The 17024-nt window shown below is 41.7% G+C and overlaps 1 protein-coding gene across 2 annotated transcripts in view; it reads left to right on the top strand.

Moving 5' to 3' along the window:
- ZNF704 (zinc finger protein 704) overlaps positions 1 to 17024 on the top strand; it is a 251392-nt gene that overhangs the window by 182981 nt on the left and 51387 nt on the right. For both annotated transcript variants that reach the window (XR_010127248.1, XM_054498297.2), the window contains exons 3-4: positions 5528 to 5631; positions 11374 to 11606. Coding sequence is in view for 1 of the 2 variants with exons in the window: in XM_054498297.2 (XP_054354272.1) it covers positions 5528 to 5631; positions 11374 to 11606 (337 nt within the window). In the remaining variant the exon portion in view is untranslated. The remainder of the gene's footprint in view (positions 1 to 5527; positions 5632 to 11373; positions 11607 to 17024) is intronic.

Genomic DNA, 17024 nt, shown 5'->3' with positions numbered 1-17024 from the left:
CCCAAGAAACTCATTTTCCACACGGCAGCCAAAATGAGCTTTTTGAAAAGCTAATCTGATAGCATCACCCCAACCTTACCCAACCTCTTCCAACCCCACTCCGCTTGAAACACTTCAGTGCTTCCCAGGGCCTTTAAGATAAGGATAAAGCCCTTATGGAGCATGGAAGGCCCTCCCTGGGCTGCCCCTCCCAAGCACACTGCACTTCGTGTTCAGTCTTCCCTTTCCTTTTTAAAGGAAGCCTTGCCCTGGCTCTTCCACTGTCCAAAAGCTCTTCCGTCCTCTGAGGCAACACCCATACTCACTTCCAGTCTCAGCCCTGTTCTCCTGTTAGCTAGAAGTATCTAGGTTGGTCCTCATCAAATCAATAGTACTCTTCCTGGCATTTATCACATTTGTAAGTTTATGTTTATTTGTGTGTGTGTTTGATTAAGGTCTAGTTCTCTAATAGACCGCAGCTGAAGAGGGTAGAGACTGTTCATTTTTACAAAGACTGTTAATTCTCCTGTCTAGCACAGCCCTAGTGCTCCAAGAGTGAGTATTGAAAGCATAAACTCTTAAACATAGAATCCAAACAAGCACTCTAGGCTTTTCTATTTGTGGACAGTCTGGCCAAGACTCATTATGTAATGAGCAGTATCTTTGCCAAAGCACCGACTGGAAACTCTAGTGAGGGACCAGCAGCTGCTTCTCCATGAGCCAGTTGCCAGTTCTTACAGAGTTATAGCAGTCTTTTCATTATCAAAAATAATATACCTGCCTTACAAAAAGAAAATCCACAACTGCTAGTGCTGGTGCTGAACAAGAAAAGCAAGTGAAGTCATCTAATGTTCTCCTCCCTCACGGAGGATACACACTATGGATGTAGTCAGGAATTGGAAGGTTAGTAATAGCTGAGATAACATGAACTCTGACTGTGGCTGAGGCTCATGCTGGTGCTCAGGTACTTTTCTCATTTAACCCTCTCAACAAGTCTATGTTTATCCTTCTTTTACAGATAAGGAAACAGTGAGTTTAAATAATTTGCCCAAGGCCACACAGGTAGTATTGCAGAGAGTGGATCTGAAGCCACATTATCTAACTCATTCTGGAGCCTACACTCTTAATCATTACTGTTGCTGCCTCTCCTGGAGAGGTCCAGAACACAGCCTCAGCAGAAATCCAGGAAGGTCCCTACTCATAGACTGAATAGTATCGCTGCATGGAGGGGCAGTGTCCCTCTTAATCTAATACTTTGAGGTTGAAATGAGACTTTGTTAAAAACAGCTGAATAGCCTGCCTCCTATTTCCTCCCTTTCCTTACATTTTCCATTTTCACTCATTTCTTAAATACAGATTGATCACCTCACTTCCGGGTTCATGAATGTCCCGTGGATTCACTTTGCTTATAGGAATACAACAAACCACTCATCCTGGCACACACACCCCCATGGTCTGGCTCAGGCTCTGCCCCCCTTTCCACCACATCCCTCACATAGGACCCTTGAGCAGCCTCCCAGCAAGCCCAGGGCTCTCCGGCTTCCCTTCCTTGATGTGTTTCTCCCGTCTTGAAATCCTGTTCATCCACAGAAGTCAGGTCAGCTTCAGGAACAAATCATGTATAGAGTGACAACGAATACTTCTGTTACAGGTTGAGCATCTCTCATTCCAAAATCTGAAAACTGAAGCACTCCAAAGCCCAAAACTTTTTGAGCACCAACATGACACCACAAATGGAAAAGTCCACACCTGACCTCATGCAGCAAGTCACAGTCACACAACACACAGTTTGTTCAGCGTCCCCTAGGGTAAAATAAACTTACCTCAGGCTATGTGGGTAAGGTGTATATGAAACATAAATCAATTTTGTGTTTAGGCTTGCATGCCATCCCCAATATCTTACATTATATATATGCAAATATTTCAAAATCAAAGAAATCTGGCCGGGCGCGTTGGCTCACGCCTGTAATCCCAGCACTTTCGGAGGCTAAGGCAGGTAGATCACCTGAGGTCAGGAGTTTGAGACCAGCGTGGTCAACATGGTGAAACCCCGTCTCTACTGAAAATACAAAAATCAGCTGAGGGTGGTGACACATGCCTGTAATCCCAGCTACTCGGGAGGCTGAAGCGGAAGAATTGCTTGAACCCTGGAGGTGGAGGTTGCAGTGAGGCAAGATAACACCACTGCACTCCAGCCTGGGTGACAGAGCAAGACTCCATCTCAAAAAATATATATATATATCTGAAATCCAAAACACTTCTGGTCTCAAACATTCTGGATAAGGAATACTCAACCTGTATTTTTAAATAATTCCAAATTTAAGTCCCATAATATTCAAGTATGGCTGGAGGAAAGATTAATTGAAAAGGTAAAAGCCTTTAGCAAACATGAGTCTTAAGGTTTTAAGTTGTAGATTGAGATTCAAATTAGGAGAGAATATTTAATATCACCTCTAGTGGTTTGTTTTTTCTCAGTAACTCTAAATCTACCAGAAGGGCTTTGCAGCAGTTTTCTCAAAGTGTAACAAATTCTACTCTGTATATCATCTCTTCATGTTTAATTATAAGGATTTGAATTTACAGTACCAGTTAATCAGTAATTAGATAGTAGTGTAGCAAAAGAAATTAAAAATAAAAACAAAAACACAATTTAGCACAAGGCCATATCATCTGGTAATGTTTCATGTAGCATGATTAAAATATTCCCTGAGAAATACAGGTTAACTGAGTCATTGTGATATATTCCTTTGACTTTGTTGTTGTTGTTAGTGATTTCCAGTGCCAGCAGGAAACTTAAAGGTAATCCAAATCCAAAAACACTCTGATTATACTAATTATTCCTTTTTTCATTCTTCATTGTAAATCTCTTTATGATGCTTAATAATTATTTTGAAATGTGGTAGATTTTCGCAATGCAGAATAAATGTATATTTTATAGTGATGCATTCTGTATTGATTGTCATATTTTAAAAAACACATAAATCAGTATTTGAGTTAATTATCAATTAGACCTCTAAAGCAAAATATTCACCTTAGGTGTGGAAAATCAAAAAAGATACAGAGCAGATTGAGAGAGGGGCAAAAAGGTCCCTGAAACCAAGATGTAGAAGAGGGAAAAAGGTTGTTTAGCAAGTCATTATAAGAACCAGGGGAGGGGGTGAGGGGACCCTCTCCTTACCAAATCATGTCATCCACCTGTACCAGGTGCACGGGCCTCCTATCCTGGTTCTTAAACCTTTGGTTAGTAAGGGAATGAAAGTAGACTGGCTGTTGGAAAGAGAGGTCAACAGCCCTCCTAATTCAGTATTGGAAGAGATGCAGGCAGCAGCCAGCTCAGGTGTGCCCCACTCTGGGTGATCCTGGAGCTGGGCTCTGGGAAGGGCAGACAGTTGGAGGAGCCCCAAGGTGGATTAGTGGATATGCAGCAAGCCCCAACTTATCCCTTCTGTGACCAGCGTTGCATGGGCAGATTGAGCCAACAATACACTCAGAATTACCTGAAGAAGGTGCTTTGCATTCTTTCCCTGGTGCCGTTACAAGAGGCTTTGTCTGTTTAAGAAAATGGCTTTACCTTTACTCCCAAGTACAGGGATCTTGTAAACTGTGAATACTGTAAAATCTTTAAATGGTATGCCAAATGAATGAACAGTTTTTTTCCCTCTAAGTGTATGAGGTTGTCTTGAAAACTTTGTATGGAGTGGATTTCATTGTGCACTCTTAAGCTTGCTTTACAGAAGTATTTTAATTGTCAGCCTCTGAAACAAGTAATTTGTCTTTTGATAGAACAATTTGCTAAAAAAGAGCATAAGGTGCTTTGAGAAGAATTATTGAAGAAAATTTCAAAGATTTCCATCTGTTGGTACCTTGGATTGAAAGAATAGGCTTTGTTTAATAATTTAGTATCATGGGTGGACATCAGAGAGCCAAACTGTAACAATTTTTGTAACTTCATGATGAAATTAATTGAGCAGCCCCCCCATAATTGGGAACCATTTGTTTTTTTCTCCAATTTAAGAATTTCTCTTCCCACTGTTTTCTGAAGCAGTGCTATGAAGTTTCTATCTCTAAGAGTTCATTGCTTTTGCAAATTAGACAGCACACCTGTGAATGAAAGCCACATTTGTCAAAGTGACAATTCATTTGTGGATATGGCTTATTAATCCTCTGTTGGGCTTCTTCAACTGTTCTCTAATTTGAAAATGTTCATCTCTCAGGAGGTCGTACAATTTATTTGATTTCATCATACGACACAAACTTTTGCCTCTCAATTTTACCTGCTTTATTGAAATAAGCTTAAACAAGTTGACTCCGGTCACCATGATCATAATCTTATGAACCTTTATTCAGGGTTAACTGGCCAAAATTAATGAACCAGAGCAACCTCTTCGTCTCAGTGAATGATTACCAGTGGCTCTTCCCTTTAACAACATGGTAACTATTCCCATGACCTACTCTTTCTATAGTAAGTAGTTTTAAAAAATTTTTTTAAAGCTCAGGAGTTCAAACACCCCTAGTTGCATTTCTCCTCCAGCCTCTCCCATCTCAGTAAATGGCTCTAGTTAGTGCTCCAGCCAACACCTGACAGCCTTCCTCGCTCCCTTTTGCTCATCTCCCATGTCCAAGTGCGTCACCCAGTCCTGCTGGGTCTCCTACCACTGTCCCCACCCTAGTCCAAGCTCGCCTGGACTCCTAGCAGTCATCTCCTAAGTGGCCTCCCTGCTTCTATTCTACCTTCCCTAAAATCCATTCTCCATATAGCAGCTTAGCTAATTATATTACAAATATTCATCATATTACTTCACTAGGCCTGCTTAAAGCCTCCCAGGGACTTCCCGTTTCACTTAGAATAAAATTAAAACACCTTCTATGGCCACCAGACCCCGTCTGACCAGCTCTGCTCTGCTCTCCCCTTCTCACACTCTAGGATCAGCCTTTAAACATTCCCGCACATTCCCGCTGCCATGCCTTTCTGCAGGCTGCTGCCTCTGCTTGGGGTGCACTTCCCTGTCCCTCAGGACAGACTCTCCCCGACCTTCACAGTTCACCTCAGATGTCACCGCCTCAGAGAAACATCTGATCACCTTAGATGCAGCCCCCACAGGCGGGCACTGTCACGTTAGCCTGTTTATGCACTTCATAGCCCTTGTCACTATCAGAAATGATTTTGTTCCTTCTAGCTTGTTTGTTTACTGATAAGTGTGTTGCTTCCCATCATCCTCTAGGCTCCATGAAAGCAAGAACTTTGTCTGCTGTTCACCTCATATCACTCGTGGCTAGAACAGGGTCTAGCCCACAGCATACTCTCAATGAACAGTTGTTAGATGAAGTATGGATGACAGAATCCTTGTCTTCCTAATACTGTATGACTTTGACTGAAACACTTTACTTCATAGGCTTCAGCTTCCTCATCTATAAAATAAAGCTAACAGAGCATCAGTTGTTCATGGAGATAAGTTAATGGAGTAAACGTGTGACAGCGTGTTGCACCTTGTGTGGCCCACAGCAGATGCAGAGTGAACAGTCACCAATGTCCCTTCCTGTTTTACAGGAAATCTTCAGAGGAACTAGACATGGACAAGGTGACAGCAGCAATGGTACTAACCAGCTTGTCGACTAGCCCTTTGGTTCGAAGTCCTCCTGTGCGGCCGAATGGTAAGCCCAGGATATGGGACTTAGGGAAGGGCCCCTTGACACCAAGACAGGGCCTTTCTTTGAGGCGTCTCATCCCTGTCAAACGCTATGAACCACTGACCCTCACCCATAAGCAGGAGGCAAAGAGAAACATGGAAGAAATCGAGGCCCCCCAGAGCTGTCAGCCTCCTCTTCATCTTCCCAGGGAGCCCACTGCTTCTCTTTCACCCATCCCTCCATTCAACTCACTTTTATTGAGCTCCTTTGTTTTCTGCCTTGCCAGGACGTCTTTGCAGTACTTGTGTCCCTTTTTTTCCCAGGTAAATGAAGATTGAACTAATGAATTATTTTCCCTAGCATTATTTCTGTTTGACTGGGGAGGCAGTTGGATCAAAGAACTCTCAGATTAAATAATTTTTAAAAACATTTTATCAGACTCCTTAATCAAATAGAATTATTTAGGTCATTCATTTATTCCACACACATTTATCAGGTACCATGCTAGATGAATTGAATACCTCATTGAAAAAGTATCCACACTCCCAGGTAGTATACTATCTCTTTGGGGAAGAAAGACCATTAATCATAGCCATATTAATGGCTAGCATTTATTAAGCATTACTATGTGTCAGTAAACAAGTACTGTGCTTGCCTTATCTCCTGTAATTCCCACAACAATTCTATGAGATATTATTATCACTATTTTACAGATGAGTAAACTAAGGCTCACAGAGATTAACTGGCAGAACTGAAATGCTCCATATCTTTTTGATTCCAGATTTATTCTCTTAATCATGATATGATTTTGTCTCATATAATCCAATACAATAAATAAGGAGGTCAGGCAGTAGGAGGTGAAGTTGGAGAGACCAGCAGACCTATCAGGAGGGGTCATTTATGCCTGGTTAGGAGTTTGGACTTTATGCTGAGGCTATGGGAGCACTATTAAAGTGATTCTAGCACTGCAAAGTTATGATTAGCTTTATCAGCCAAAGGAAAATAAAAGATCTTGGTGGTCACAGTGGAGGTGGATAGGACATAATCGAGAAATGTGAAGAACACGGAATCAAGAGTATTTGGTGCTGGACAGAGAGAGTGAGCAGGAGGGTGTGTCAAGGATGACTTCCAGGCAGTTGGTGTGCTTCAGCAAGGGGAGGACATTCACTGGGGCAGGTGACAAATGCACAGGAAGAGATGTATTGGCAAATATTTGGTTCAAGAGCTGAGGTTGCTGAAGAAGACAGTAGGAAACATATTTAATAGGCAGTGCCTGAGGATCATTCAAGGGGCAACATCTGGTAGAGATTTGGGCACATCTTGGGAGAGAGATCTGGGCTGAAGGTACAGAATTAGAAGGCAACATTTGGAAGCCATGAGAGTAGATGAGATCATCCTGAGAGAGTGATGTAAAAGCAGAGTGAGAAGAGAAGATGGCCAAGGAAGGAAGCAGTGAAGCTCACCGTCATGCAAGAGATTGGCAGTGGGAAAAGAGCCCAGGAAGACCCTGAGGTGACCAGAGAGGTAGAGGAAAACCGGGAGAGTGTGGTTTCATGGAAACCAAGGGAAAAGCATGTTTTAAGGAGAAGTGTCTGATGCTTCAGAAGGTCATGCATTAAAAAGACTGAGTTTTCCATCAAGAAGGTGGTCACTGGTGGTTTTGTCAAGAGCACTCCCCAAGGGAGAAAGCCAGCTTGCAGATTGCAGTTCTCTGAAATGTAATGCACTGAGACCACTGAATGAGACTTAGGATCAATGAAAACCTTCTCTCAAAAACCAGCGTGGTCAATTATGAGATTAAGGTATGGTTCACACACAATTTGGTTTTAAGCGTGAGGTGTTAAAATAAATTTGTTAAACATACATTGAGGCCTCACCAAAACTTACTCCAACCCCATTATAAGAGGGAAAGAATGATCAAGATGCTAGGAATTCAAATTAATGTCATGAATCAGTATTGCCCAGCAACATCATGATTCACCAAGCTGGGATAACACTTCCTCTTTTTTTTTTTTTTAATTTGAGATGGAATCTCGCTTTGTCACCCAGGCTGGAATGCAGTGGCACTATCTTGGCTCACTGCAACCGCCGCCTCCTGGGTTCAAGCGATTCTCATGCCTCAGTCTCCCAAGTAGCTGAGATCACTGGCATGTGCCACCACACCCAGGTAATTTTTGTATTTTTAGTAGAGACAGGGTTTCACCATGTTGGCCAGGCTGGTCCCGAACTCCTGACATCAGGTGATCTGCCTGCCTCAGCCTCCCAAAATGCTGGGATTACAAGCGGGAGCCACCATACCCAGCCGACACCTCCTCTTTACATAGCACTAGACGAGTTGTTCTTGAAATGGGCCTGACTGCTCCCATTCAGTGACCTGACTGCTCTTCTGGGGTCTCTGGCAAATGGGTATTCTGATTTACCTTTCTCACTTTGGCAGTGCTAAACAAGGATTATAAGGTCTCTGGCAAATGGGCATTCTGATTTACCTTTCTCACTTTGGCAGTGCTAAACAAGGATTATAAGGTCTCTGGCAAATGGGTATTCTGATTTACCTTTCTCACTTTGGCAGTGCTAAACAAGGATTATAAGGTCTCTGGCAAATGGGCATTCTGATTTACCTTTCTCACTTTGGCAGTGCTAAACAAGGATTATAGTAAAGGCAAAACTATAGCCAGGTATGGTAACACGCCTGTAGTCCTGGCCCAGGACTTTGGGGTTGCATTGAGCTTATGGTGCCACTGCACTTCAGCCTGGGTGACAGAGCAAGACTCCAACTCTAAAAAATAAAAAATTTAAAAACCCTGGAAAACCCCCAAAATATATTCTAGGGAAAGGGAATCGCAGAATTTCATGGAATCCTTAGAGGAAAAAAATAAAGTGTATTTTAAAGTAATCATTATTTTTACCATTGGCTTCATTTTTTAATTGAGAACATTTTTAGTGTTACTTTGTACTTAAAGGTCAGAATTAAAATAAACCTTTTGGCTCTTCAATGCAAACTTTTGTTAGCACAGTAATAAAGTAATTCAGTGCTCATTTATGGTTTAAAAAATAACTACTCAACTAATAACCCCAAATTGTCTGCTGTCTCTCATTTAAGTCTGTAAGAAAAAGCAAATTCTTAAATAGGGAAAGCAATTTATTATAATGAAGGCTGTTTTTTTTAGGAAAAAAAGATTTTCTCTAGAATTATTGCACATCAATGAGTTTTTGGAAACTGTTGTGATAATTTTCTGTGCCTAAAAAGGATCATTCTGTCAGGAAGTGGGTTTGCAAAGAGGGTGAGAGTCCAGCAGTGCCTGTCTCCATTCTTGACAAACAGAGGCTTAATATAAGGAGGCTCTGTCCCCTAAGAATATTATAAATCAGACCTGACTTTTTTTCTGAGAAAAATCATTTCTATATCACTTATAGTCCTTCTGACTACATAGTCTTTCTAAAGGAAATGTCACTCACAAATCAGTAAGCAAATTCACTTTTGGCATTGACATGAAGCCATGTAACCACACTGTAATAATAGTTGGTTTTCAAAATAAATTCAGTGCCTCATACTTAACATGATTATACATGTAGCACCATTAGCTTTATTTTATTTTACAAATGCATACTACAGTATATTTATAAGCCACCTGGGCCTGCCAAGGGAGTTTTTCACACCAAGTAAAATCATCAAGCCTTATATTATGCTCTTCTTGAACTCCTGTTGTACTAAATGGAGCTTTCTTATTTAAATAGGCAAATCTAGTCTGGTGAGTATATCAGTCTCTGTGTAGACTGCAGGGAGTGAGATGCTAGTTTGGTTTTGTTGATGCTGGCAAAGCATGAGACTGCATAAATGACCATTTCATCCTAAAAGAACCTAGCTATAATGAGATGGGTAGTTTCTCCTATTTCAACTTAAAGCTTCACTCCTCTAACTTAACTTTTTGCTTGACATAGTTGAGGAATATGCTAGAAATCTATAATTAGGTAAAGGTAGTTATGAAATCTCCCCATGAATGGTAATCTACCATTTGTCTTCACTTCATTACTAATTATATAGACGTTAACAGTATTTTTTTAATGAGGCATTTGGGGATGTTTTTTCCTCGTAGTTAGAACATAGTTTTAATATATTCAAAATGCACATAAATATGGAGGAGAAATTATCCAAAAAAAGTAGAATTTATATAAATGCTAATTAAGGTTGTGCATCTTGAAAGGTAAAGCAAATCTTCAGTGATTAAAAGAGCACCCAGAAGACATTTTTTTTTTTTTTTTTGAGACAGAGTCTCACTGTGTTGCCCAGGCTGGAGTGCAGTGGCACCATCTCGGCTCACTGCAACCTCTGCCTCCCAAGTTCAAGTGATCCTCCTGCCTCAGTCCCCCCAGTAGCTGGGATTACAGGCACGCACCACCATGTCCAGCTAATTTTTGTGTTTTTAGTAGAGACAGGGTTTCGCCATATAGGCCAGGCTGGCAGAAGACATTCTAACTGGGCAGAAATCTCTCCACATTAGCAAACATTTCATAATGCTTTCCACCGCAAATGGAAAGGTAATAGCCAATAGCAATCTTAGAGTAATTATTGCCAATAAATTCTTATCTTATCCCAGCTTTGCCAGAGAGAATGGAGGTTGTTTACAGCCCAGGGACTGTATGCACTGAGGAAATAGGTCCAACCTCTTCCTGGTGGCCTGGGCCCACCAGGGGTACTTACCACTCATGTAGCAAGTCACTTTGCTTCCTGCTGCCTCAGCGTCCTCATATATAAAACTGGGATAATAATCCTTATTCTGAAGGACAGATGTTGTGAGAATGCTTGAGACTGTACGAATAAGCTTTGTAAAATGTAAAACACTCACAAAATGTAAGGCATTACTATTTGTTGTAATAAGCAGAATGGAAAGGGGCTTTAGATAACTATCCAGAAATTATTTCTCTTAGATTCTTAAGTGTTAGACTAACTTCCTATAAATGTATTCTAAGAATAACAGTCCTATAAGAACCCCCCACCCCCCAACTTTTTTTTGAAACAGGATCTCACTCTTTCACCCAGGCTAGAGTGCAGTGACCCAGTCATAGCTCACTGCAGCCTCAAACCCCTGGGCTCAAGTAATCCTCCCTCCTCAGCCTCCAGAGTAGCTGGGACTGCAGGTGCACGCCACCACGCCAGGCTAATCCTTTCATTTTTTCTGTACAGACAGGGTCTCACTATGTAACCCAGGCTGGCCTCGAATTCCTGGCCTCAAGCGATCCTCCTACCTCAGCCTCTCAAAATGCTAGGATAAGAGAAGTGAGCCACTGCCCTCAGCTAAGCAATCCCTTTTTAAAAAAATGTTGAAGTCGGAGGGGTTGGGGTGGGGTGAGAGGGAACTCTGTGACCAAACCATTCAGGAGAATACTGCAAATGATATTTCTTTCTTAGAAATACTGCAGTCGATAAACCCAGAGCTCCCCAAACTTAGTGAACAAGAAAATCTTTTTTTTCCATATAATCCCCACTATGATCCCAAGGAATTTGTGTTGCACGATACAAAAACACATCAGAAAACTCTTAGAAAAACCTATTATCATGAGGTTAAAATAATTAAATGTTTATAAACTACAATGTGGCTTTTGGGAGGGGGTGTATAAATAGAACAAAAACTTACATACCCAGCTGTTGCAGATGATTGAGAGGGCTGGTGTGGTTTCACTGGTGTAGAACCAAGGCTCCCACTTCGCCACTGAACCATGCCCGGGCACGCAGGGGTCCTGGCACTGACTCTGTTTGTGTGCACGCAGAGAGCCTCAGCGGATCCTGGAAGGAGGGCGGCTGCGTGCCTTCCAGCACCAGCAGCAGCGGCTACTGGAGCTGGAGCGCCCCCAGCGACCAGTCCAACCCGTCCACGCCGTCGCCGCCGCTCTCGGCTGACAGCTTCAAGCCCTTCCGCAGCCCCGCGCAGCCAGACGACGGCATCGACGAGGCGGAGGCCAGCAACCTGCTCTTCGACGAGCCCATTCCCAGGAAAAGAAAGGTTGGTGGTCAGCCACGTGGTCTTCTGCATTCAGTTTCCTGAAGGTGCTTTCTGTCCCCTCTGAAGGGCCAATGTGAGCTTAACCTTGGACCTACACCGACTTTCTGTGGAAAGAAGCAGCTTACGTTCCTCTTTAATGTTCTTGAAGTTTGAATAGAAATTGTTATGGTGATAATTTAAAAATGACAAATACTGGTAAGTTTCCTGAAGCTATATACACACATGTCCCATCCTCTGGTTATAAATTGCTGACCTGGGACTTACCAGTATTTGTAAGTTAGAAAATTGGACCTCAGGCTTGCTTCGGTATGAACTTGTTCTCTTCGTGGGACTTATTTTTTTCATATGTAAAATATAATTAATATATTTTTCTCTTTTCTCAATCAGCCCTGAAGGGTTATTGAGAAGAATATTTTGTATCTCATTTTTATGCAGTCATCTGTGAAATATACATAAAAGCTGAGATATAAACAACCTTCCATTCTTACATCCTAGAAATTATATATTAACTAAATAAAAAGTGAAAAAGGGCCAGGCACAGTGGCTCACACCTGTAGTCCCACTGCTTTGGGAGACAGAGGCGGGAAGATTGCTTGAGACCAGGAGTTGGAGACCAGCCTGTGCAACATAGCAAGACCCTGTCTCTACAAAAAAAAATTTAAATAAAAAAAAAAAATTAGCTCAGTGTAGTGGCATGCACCTGTAGTCTCATCTACTCAGGAGGCTGAGGTGGGAGGATCGCTTTAGTCCAAGAGTTCAAGACTGCAGTGAGCTATGATCTGGCCACTGCACTCCAGTCTGGGCAACAGATTGAGACCCTGCTGCTTTAAACAAAACAAAAAGGAGTAGAAGAAAAAAAAGACATCTAATTAATTGATTTAGCAAATTAATTGATTACACATTTGTTTAATCCTCCCAGCAGTCCTGTATGGTAAGTTTTGCGTTTCCATCTTGATATGAAGAAACTGAGGATCAGAGAGATTGATTGTACATTTAACTGGCCCCTGTCAAGCAGGTTAGAAAGGGACAGAGCCACCATTCAAACCCGGATCTGCCTGAGCCTCAAGTTCATATTCTTTTCATTCTCTTTAGGTACATTTAAGTTATGTTCACTCATAATTTTTCGAAAACATTTTCATTTCACAGAATAAAGCAAAACTACCACTATACTACCACTAAATCTAGAAGACATTTGGCATTATTTTTGAAATCACCACGTAAATGTAAAACTGTTGTTACATGTATTGGTTTTTAAATTTTGTATTGGTAGCTTCATTATTAATGGCTGTTCACAAACAAAAATCCAATACAAAGCCCTGAGGACTGCAGTGCAAACTTTTTTCCTCCCCCAATTCATTTCAAAGAGGAAAACAAAGAGATGGCATTGATCCAACAATGCCTTCCCTCCCTGCATCTCTCAGCATCATTCCACATGTGTAACAGTGGAGGTGATACAGGCACTCTCTCTGGGTGTGTACATGTGAAAAAGGGTGACATTTTTGTCCAGAAAAGAGGATATTAATATAGTCCCCTGACCTTCCCAGAGGCAGTGGCCTGAAGAGTTGCTGTTTCACACCAGTCTGTCATGCAAAGGGGCTGAAGTTGTTCTGGCACCCTGTGGGTCCCCAGGGACACTGGGTCTTCACTTGACCAGTAGGGGAGAGAGGCTGGCACTTGTATCAGTGGGTACCTGCAGGCAGGACAGTGGTAGGGACCTGAAGTCTTTTCCTGTTACTTTGAGCTTCACAGACTGTCTCCCTGGGGTTTTCTGAGTGTATAGTTCGAACACTCAATAGGCATGGCCCAGGGTTGTGACAGGGACTCACAGCACAGGGAACCCCAATATTATTTAAGGCACATTAATGAAAGCCTGTCACACCCTTCCATTTCTAATGTAGCCACTGAGCCAAAATTCACACTCTTGCATCACAGTTAGACTGCACTTGTTAGCCTCATATGGAAGGTCTACAGGCTTTAACTAAATTAAGGTAAAGTCACCAAAGGAAAAGGAAAAAAGCTTCCTTTTTTACATTTTTAATTTTTTAATTTTTTCTTATATATATTTATTTTTATTGGATGAGCACAGGCCCACTCCAGAAGAAGCTGGATAGTGGGAAGGAATGAACAAATAAGAATAGTGTTTATCCTTCTTTCTTTATGACTTCTCCCTCTATTCAGACTTTAGATGTCCCCAAGGTGAGACCAATAGGATGCTGATTGTAGCCACTAATGTTTAATGCATGGATTTTACACAGACCAAGTTGTTACCTTGGCCTTTTGAACTTAAAGTTACTTTGAACAGTGAAAATAACAAGAAGGTGAGGCTGATGCTATTCTTTTTTAAATTTATTAGGTGAACCAATATTTATTGAGCACATATCAGGCAAAATGCTTATTGCCCTGAGAATAAGGCATAGTTTTTTCCTTCAAGGTGTCAAAAGTTGGGTGGCTGGAAATTGATGTGTAAAAAGGCAATAATTACAAGTGATAAATGCTGTGTTCGTGATGTGACAGAACACAGTAACTGTAATACAGTTATTTTAGAGATTTTCAAAATCATGTTTCAAAAGATTTCTAAGAGTTAAGTTAATTTGCTTAAACCAGGCAATATGTTCTGTCTAGTTGGTAGAACTTTCTGAGTTCATCTTATTTTCCTCTCCTTTCCCTCAGTTTCATAATACCCATTTAAAACCCATTGTGATAGTCACTTGTTCTGTGGGTATTGTTTGAGAATCTTCTAGGTCAGTTTTTTCCAAACTGCACGTCTCAATTCACTAGAGGGTTGTGAATCAATTTAATGAATCACTCTTTAATCAATAAAACAGAATAGAGTACACTGTACATAATAAAGATAACTATTGTTTCTTGATAATTTTGTTTCAATGTACACATATGTGTCTGTGCTGTGCAAAATGTATTTCTTATTGTGGCTCATCATCAAAAAAGTTTGGAAGCTTCTGTTCTTTGTTATAAAGAGATAGTATGATTTGTGGTAAATTAAGATGTCCTGATTGGAAATCAAAAGATTCACATTCTTAACTCTGCTACCCCGAGAACCTAAGAATATCATTTCACCTCTCTGATGATCAACTTCTTCATCTGTAAAACAGGCAAACAGGTATTAACATGCCCCTCTCAGGATAGTCATGAAGATTAGATGTGGTCATAAGTGCTGGAATGTGGCAACATTTTAACAGACATTTGAGGACTCTAAACAAAAGGGGAGGGAGCATTGCCTATACTGACTATGAAGCAATGATCCTGACCTTTGTCATTATCATGGAAGCTTCCTTATCTCTTCTCCCACCTCCCCCCAGCACAGAGACGGCTCACTCCCACCTCTTGTGGAGATCCATGTTCCACTTATGTAAAGAAGATGACAGTGTGTGATACACTGCATAGACAAGGCATTCTCTCTTACTATCAGTAGTGAGGAGGAAATATTTGCTGATAATCACTATATTTGCATATTTAGTTACAGTTTACCAAATGCTTTCAAATGTAACATTTCATTTCATTTCATCATCCCCTAAATCTTTGGTGTATTCTTATCCCCATTGTGCCAGGAGGCTCGTTGAGGTTATGTTAACTGTCCGAGGTTGTGTAGCTTATAATGTGGCAGAGATCAGTTTAACTTAAATAGCAGAGGAAACGTTTGAGGCAAGTTAATTCAATGAATCCATATTTCCTTCAGCCCACAGAGGAGAAAAACGTGGAGAGAAAATAATCAGACATAGCTACAGCTATGTGGCAGGGTGGAGCAAGGGTGCAGAAAGTTCAGAAAGAAATGGAGAGCAGAGATAGGAACTCCAGGCTGTCTACCAGAGAGCTTACTTCCCACATGAAGTATCCGTCACCCTTAAGGAACCTGCAGCCAAGGTAGGTGAGAGTGCAAGAAGGGAAATGAAAGGCTTCTCTATCCTAGCTCTGGAGGTCAGCCAGCCAACTTTGTCAAGCCCAGGTCTAGCAGAATTTTTCCTCTGGGATTTCAAGACAGACTGACAGAACTTCCAAGCTCAGAGAAAAACCGGGTTGTGTGAGCCAGGACTCTTGACTTTGGGGAGGTGCAATTTCCGTGATGACCACAAGGTGATGCAGTGACCCTAAATACAACCATTCGGGGAGTTCGTGGGAGAAAATGAATTCTGTGGAAGGCCAAAGAGTTAACCATCAATTCCACAAGACCCCAAGAAAGTCAAGAAGCGCTGATCAGAAATGATTTATGTGCCCTTTCCATGCCAGATCCCTGATTCTGTCAGATTCTGGATTCTGTGCATTCCAAAATTGTCATGCCAGCTTTAGGACTTACATGACTTAAGCAAGTCATTTGGCCTCTTCAGCATCGGTTTCCTCATCTGTAAAACATGGAAAATGGTGGCACCATATTGATGTGGCTGTTGTCAAGAATATACGAGAGGCCCTGTAAAGAGCAATAAATGTTAGCTGCTAATTCTTTGCCTTCCCCCCCACCCCCCACCCCCGTTTGGCAACTGCCTGAATGGGGAATTTGAGAAGCATAGGTGTGGAGAGAAGGGGGTGCTTGCCTCCACCCACCACCCTGACCCACACTGACCGTGCCAATGCCACAGTGGCTCAGGATAACTCCAGATCCCTCAGCCACCCTGTGCTCGATTGGGTGTGCATTAGCCCCCCTGCAATGCACTGGGTGAGTGCAGCAAAGACAGTAGCAGAAATTGAGGGCATAAAAGGAAATCTGACTCAGGACTCTGCATTTCAGAACATTGGCAGCATCTCAGAGGCAATTTCTAAATTTCAGCCTTCATCATTTCCATTTATTTCACAGGTACGTGTCTTAACCATGAACAGTTGTACCTGTGTACTAGGAAGAACCTCAAGTTAGAGAAGAAAGCACTGAGTTAACATAAGGTGCTTCAGTAATAGTTGTACAGTAGCAAACAATTAATCATTTGCTCCACTCTGTATTTTTAATCTTTCAGAGCCAAAAAGCTATGAATCACTTTAAATTGTGAATGGCTGCTCCAAGAAGAAAACAAACCCGTAAAACCCTCACGAATAAGCATGTTGCCAGTCTCTCTGCTGACTTAATTCCTAACCCACTAATTTTGAGCAGAGAGTGCCTCTTGCAAAAAGAACGGCTGTTCCAGAAATAGATCCATCTGTTAAAACTGCTGGGGAGGGCGGTGCTAAGAACAGCAGCTTGGATCAACTGCATGGATTTCATGGTGATGGTACATACAGCATTGTCAGCCAGGGCAGGGAGCTGATTGGCCTCATAGAGAAAATTCAGGATAAAGAGGAGTGATATCTAGGTAACTTAGTGACAAGATCTTAGAATAACCTGCCATGCGGTATATAGGCTCTGGGACATTGGAGTTCGAAGGACTTTAGAAATCTTCTAGCCCAGTCTCAATCTTTCCAGGTTAAAGGACTACTCAG

This window comes from Pongo pygmaeus, chromosome 7 (genome assembly GCF_028885625.2).
Source record: "Pongo pygmaeus isolate AG05252 chromosome 7, NHGRI_mPonPyg2-v2.0_pri, whole genome shotgun sequence".
In the NCBI taxonomy this organism is placed as follows: domain Eukaryota; kingdom Metazoa; phylum Chordata; class Mammalia; order Primates; family Hominidae; genus Pongo; species Pongo pygmaeus.
This window is presented reverse-complemented; position numbering and strand designations above follow the sequence as displayed.